General features: G+C 41.3%; 1 protein-coding gene across 2 annotated transcripts; it reads left to right on the plus strand.

Moving 5' to 3' along the window:
- The first annotated feature begins 2,258 nt into the window (after positions 1–2,258).
- LOC127942581 (ETS-related transcription factor Elf-3) lies at positions 2,259–5,543 on the plus strand. 2 transcript variants are annotated; one of them, XM_052538389.1, is made up of 9 exons: positions 2,259–2,418; positions 2,535–2,698; positions 3,125–3,358; positions 3,445–3,588; positions 3,696–3,806; positions 3,905–3,991; positions 4,235–4,351; positions 4,448–4,643; positions 4,752–5,543. In XM_052538389.1, exons 2-9 carry the CDS (start codon positions 2,542–2,544, stop codon positions 4,855–4,857), a joined length of 1,152 nt encoding a protein of 383 aa, XP_052394349.1. In that variant the 5' UTR covers positions 2,259–2,418; positions 2,535–2,541; the 3' UTR covers positions 4,858–5,543. The 2 variants fall into 2 exon arrangements, with proteins under 2 accessions (XP_052394349.1, XP_052394350.1); XM_052538390.1 differs by having other exon boundaries at positions 3,128–3,358.
- The last annotated feature ends 239 nt before the right edge of the window (positions 5,544–5,782 follow it).

The raw sequence follows: 5,782 nt of genomic DNA on the forward strand, positions 1-5,782 counted from the left end.
AAACGTCTGTTCGACATCAGATAGGAAACGTCCTGTAGACGTATCGCAGATGAGTGACGTCACTCACACTCGTGTGGCGTGATGCGCGCGCTTCACCTGATAATCTCCTGTCAGTCATATAGAGTTAAATAAGCCATTCTCCCTCGAGGTGATGAAAAATATTCATAAACTGTGGCTTTGTGTCACTGTACAAACAGACACGCTGGGTTAGTGTTCAAGTTGACTACAGATTAGACTAGCGAGATCACCCGGAATAGCTTCTAAATGTAATTAAGTGCTCAATATGCACGCGGTTTATTATATTCGTCGTATTGCTACACACACACAGACATAAAAATGTATGTTTTTTTTTTTACCAAAATACTAAAATTCCTTTAACATAATATTTACTTGACATTTCAGGGTATTTCCAAAAATTATTATGGTAATAAAAAAATTGATAAAAAGTTAGCACCACCGATACGCTACTTCCTGGTACATTTTTTGTAAGTCTTAATACCTGTCCAAAAGTATGTTTTTTTGTGTGTCCAGCAGTTTGATGTTAGTTGTAGTTCCCGGATGTCTCCGGATGGTGGCAGGAGTTTCCCACTAATAAGACTCAGTGCATCTCTCATTAACTTTATTAACTAACCTATAGAGTCTGGAGTAGTTATTCACTTGACAGAATGAATTCCATGCTGTCACACTGACCTTCCTGCTTTACTAGATGTGGTGAATATATAACTGACCCCAAACAGACTATTGTTTTTCATCACGCCTGGGACTTCCCATTGATTTCATGTAAATGTGAGAACTTTTTTTAATATGAAGTTAGTCATAATGGCTTCAGACTAACTTAGAGCTTTATTCATGAATCATTTGTTTAAATGGAGATTTCGTATGATTTAGTTCTTTACAGCCAAAGGTAGAGCTCATCGTGACGTCAGGAGAGGAATACCTTTACCTTTTAAAGATGCGTTATCTTTCACATTTTAAATATGACCTTAATAACACTGATCTAATGTTGTTTTTCTGTCCCTCCCACGCAGTTGATTGTATCTATTTATTCCCTTATCGCTCTTCTGCAGAACTGAGGCAATGAAACAACTCAAGTCTGAAAACAAAGAGCATCTTTATTTGATCACGTCCACAGCATGTTCTCTGGAAAAACAAGTTATAACAAAGTTATATTAGTCAGGATCATTAGTAAATAATGAGGAGCTCTTCAAATGGACCTTTTCAGAGTATTTCAAGGAATTATTCAAGAGTTCTGCCCTTACAGACAAACACACATGACTGTATTCACACTTTATAAGTGTTCAGTCTACATGATGCGAGGCGGTTAGAGAGGGGCGACAGACGCCTCTGCGCATGGAAAGTCTTACGGTCTTAGGAATCATTTAACTTCATCTAAACCTGTTCAATTGCATTCCAAGACATCTTTCCTACAACATTCATCAGAGCGACGTCGACAAGAAACGGAAAAAGGGCTGCACTTATGAGAGGAGGGAAAATGACTAGAATGACATGGAAACATCTAAATCTGGATCACATGGCTATCTGCTATTTTTAGCACGGTGGGTTAGCAAATAACGTAAAAATAGAAACAGGAAAGCCAATGCACTTATGCATGGTAATTGATGATTACCATTCACATGTAGTGGTGTTTCCCCAGTGGTCCACAAAATGACACGCAAACACACTTTCTGCTGAAATGGATTGCTTTAAACTTGAGGTTGAAGTGCTTACATCACTCGCTGTCATTATAAGCCTCATCCACAACAACAGAATGGTGTTTACCATCACCTACATCTACTACAGAAACACTCAGCCATGTATGAAGACCCAAAACACACACACACACGCACACATAATCTCGTACACACACACACTCTCTCTTTCACACACACAGAGAAACACATTGAAACCTGTTATAGAGTTACACACCTTCATCGACAGAAAATATTATCAGAAATGATTCATCCCTTCAGAAATAGATGAAAGAATGGGTTAATGTGTGTGTGTGTGTGGTCATGGAAATAGTGTGAGTGACATAGTATTTGCTCGCGTTTATCTATGAATGTATGTTAGCTGCCTTGTCATGTTTCAAGTTCATGTTTCAAGGTCTAAAAAAAAGCTATTCTCTGAAAAAAACAAAAGGGGAGAGCGGCCAAGCGAGAGAGAGAGATATTCGCTGGAATTTCCCTCCCAGTAGCTCACCTGGCCACGCCTTCTCATGCATCTCACCTGGCCACGCCCCCTTTCCCCCGTTCTCGCCCTATAAATTCGTGAGGAGCAGGTGCATTAACAAACCTTCTGAGACTCTGAACAGTGAACCTCAAACCGCTAAAGACAAAGCCTTACTGACTGGATTATTACTTAACCAACACTTAAAGTGATTTTATCTGGAAACCAAGCTGCCTTTGTCCACCAAAACTGGTAAATAATTTTCCTTTTAAATCATTCATTTCCAAGCTAGTTTCCTTAAAAAAATTTAATATTTCTGATTTGCGGTTTTAGATGGAAGTTAAAAATATTTGTTCCTTATCTTGCAGAATTCTCATGGCGTCCAGCGAACTTAGTCTAATTCTCAACAACGCCAATGCCAACCTGTACCCATCTGAACCGCAGGCCAACTTGTTGAGCATGACAGCGCCGATGGGCAGACCACCACATCTCTCAGAGATGACCTTCAGCAGTAACAACGACAGCATAATGGGTAAGAGTTCTTCAACATACTGCTTACTTAAGAATAAACGAGCAACAGCTCTAGAAATCTGTATGTTTTTGCATGCTTGAGATAGCTCCCATCACCCCAAACAAAGCGACCAGACACGTCGATAATCTCTCATCCCTGAAGTCTGACCTCGGTTTCTGACTCTTAAAATCATTAACCGAGGCAATGTTTACTTTGGCCTGTAGTAGACACGCAGGAATGTTTTCTTTATGGTCTTTCATGCAATGCAGTCATTGTTGACACTAAAGGGTGTCAACACAACAGATAGTTAAACACACAACAGTAGCTCAGGCCCTGGAGACAGTCAACCCAAGCGGGTTTTCTTCTATTGTTATGGGCATCTACACCAGGGGCTGGTTTGGGTGATCTCAGGTGTGAATGAGGCTAAACACTGAACCTGTTCTCCAGCAGGCTCCTGGGATCTGGTGGACCCACAGATGTGGACAAGGCAGAATGTTCTGGAGTGGATTGGCTTTCACGTGGAGGAGAGCAGGTTTGATGCCAGGCTGCTGAATATGAACTACTGCGACATGGATGGGATCACACTGTGCACAATGCCAAAAGAATCTTTGATGAACATGTTTGGACCAGTGCTTGGTGAACGGCTTTACCACAATCTGGAGACACTAAAGGCCAGATATGGTGAGCAATATAGACTAAAGAAGCCTTTTGTTTAAATAGTTCAAACTTTGAATGCATTAACACCTTTGATTTGTTTGTGTCTACAGCTACTGACCTGTCTGAGACATGCCTAAGTGAATCCGAATTAGACTTACTAGACAACATACTGCAGAACTCGTTTCCCTACATGCACGGACCGAGCCTCGGCCCACTTCTGGAAACGGTGGTTGTTCAGCCCTCAATCCCATCAGGTGAGAGGCAAATAACACTTTGCAACTTTTCGACACAACTCCAAACCATAGAAAGCAGTATCCAATTAAACATCCTTGAAGTAACATTTGGCATTCTCTTTGCGCAGACAATTCGGAGAACAGCTACAGCTACTTTGATGAGTACACCAACCAGCTGACTCCAGAGAGCGACCACGGCTATGACTCTCTAACTGAGAGCTTCCAGAGTTCCCACACTGGTGAGTGTTACTACTAACTCTACTAATCCATTGAGGTCAAGCCTCCCAAAGTTCTCCTGAAGTCTGAACGCTCTTTTTTTTTGGTATGTCCTCTACAGGTAGCTTCCTGAACCCAAGCTCACCCGAGTCCAACAGCAGCGACTCCGACCCAGAATACTCAGAGATGCATTACTCCACCAGCACTAGTAAGTTCCTCCAATTCTTCTTTTCCAATTCTGCTCCTAAATGGCTACCTACCTGCAGAAGCTAGTTTCAACCCAAGTCAAACACAGCTGAACCAGCTAATCAAGGTCTTTACTTGGCAGTTACAGACAGGTTGAAACCTAACTCTGCAAGGTGGTGGCCCTCAAGGAGCAGGTTTAAATGGAATGATAAAGTAGGGAGTACCCAAATATACCCATCTAACATTTTTCTGTTCTTATCCACAGAGAACTTTGTAAAGCAAGAGTCAGTAGAGACAAAGAAGAGAGGCAGAGGACGACCCCCAAAGCCCAGGGATAATGAGGGATATGAGCACTTCATTCAGTCCAAAAAAAGCAAACATGGTGAGTACACAGAACTCTAGTTTGAAAGAGGTACCTAATGCTCAAGATCAAGTAACGATAATCCATACTAAACTAGAATCTACTGCTCCATTGCAGCTCCAAGAGGAACCCACCTTTGGGAGTTTATCCGGGACATCCTGGTCCATCCGGAGCAGAACCAAGGTCTGATGAAATGGGAGGACCGCAGGGATGGTGTCTTCAAGTTCTTGAAGTCCGAAGCTGTTGCTCAGCTCTGGGGACAGAAGAAGAAGAACAGCAGCATGACGTATGAGAAGCTCAGTAGAGCCATGAGGTAAAAGACAATTCTGGGATCAAGAGTTTTTGTTTTTTTTTGGGGGGGGGGGTGTTTCTGTGGATGCTAGGACAGTGGAATAACCAGAACTCTTGCTCTTTCCTACAGGTATTACTACAAACGAGAGATTCTAGAAAGAGTGGATGGACGGAGACTCGTCTACAAGTTTGGCAAGAACTCCACTGGTTGGAGAATAGAGGAGACTGGATACTGAAGTGGACCTGATGGAAGAGGGTCACTTTCAGTCAAACGTAGAGACTTTGGTCTCCTGCTAATGAGGAACTTTCGGTTGCTCTGAAGATCCTCTCTTTAGAAACACACTCTTTCCAGAGGGAAAAGGTTTCACAGAAACTGTAAGCCAGAGTTTTGGCTAAAGTAGGTTTTATGAACCTGTAAAAGTGGCAATTGTTTGGTTCGAGTGGCACGCGGGCGTGGCCTGGATCAGATAGTATTGCTACATCACTTAAAGACACTATGTAAACACTTGTTCTACACAATGATTGAACTGTGAGAGAATGTAAAGCTTTGTTAATGCTCTCTGGTATTGGGAAATGAAGTTTCGTGTGTAGGTATATTTGTCAAACCATTTGTCAGAGCAGACTAACAGAAGAACATGTCGGTGGTATGAAGTGTCTGTAAAGTTCATATCTGGTGTGCTGATTGATATTTGTTCTACCGTATATACATTTATGTAAAAACTATATATTCTATGTAATACTTTTCAATCGAGGACAAATTGTGGCATTGAAGATTCTGCTCAGTTTTTCTGTGATTTTTTTTCAAGTCACTGGATAATGTGTATGAGGTTTACCTCTCAGATATTATAACTATTATGTATGGCATATATTTGCTATTTTTTGTATACGCCTTTTCTAAAATAAAATTTCTGATTTAAAAGTCGTGCATTTGTGCCTCACCTTCTGAACTATGTTCCACTCAACCTTATTTCAACATTTACTTTATGATTCCTGAATTTGCTCAAGTCTTCTTATCAGAGATCACAGATGTGTTGTTACGTGACTTTCGAGTGAAGTTCAAAACAAATATGCAGCAGAATGCGGGGCGAATGCTATTTCTATGCATCTCAGTTGCATGAAGTGCAAACAGGTTAAAAATGCAGGTCAAGTTTCAATGCAAAT

This window comes from Carassius gibelio, chromosome A22 (genome assembly GCF_023724105.1).
Source record: "Carassius gibelio isolate Cgi1373 ecotype wild population from Czech Republic chromosome A22, carGib1.2-hapl.c, whole genome shotgun sequence".
Taxonomy (NCBI): domain Eukaryota; kingdom Metazoa; phylum Chordata; class Actinopteri; order Cypriniformes; family Cyprinidae; genus Carassius; species Carassius gibelio.

Excerpts from the sequence above, each read along its gene's own strand:
- LOC127942581 (XM_052538389.1), top strand. The coding sequence starts at position 2,542 with ATGGCGTCCAGCGAACTTAGTCTAATTCTCAACAACGCCAATGCCAAC. Across the intron at positions 3,992-4,234 it reads GCATTACTCCACCAGCACTA|AGAACTTTGTAAAGCAAGAG; the intron begins GTAAGTTCCTCC and ends TCTTATCCACAG. Across the intron at positions 4,644-4,751 it reads AAGCTCAGTAGAGCCATGAG|GTATTACTACAAACGAGAGA; the intron begins GTAAAAGACAAT and ends TCTTTCCTACAG.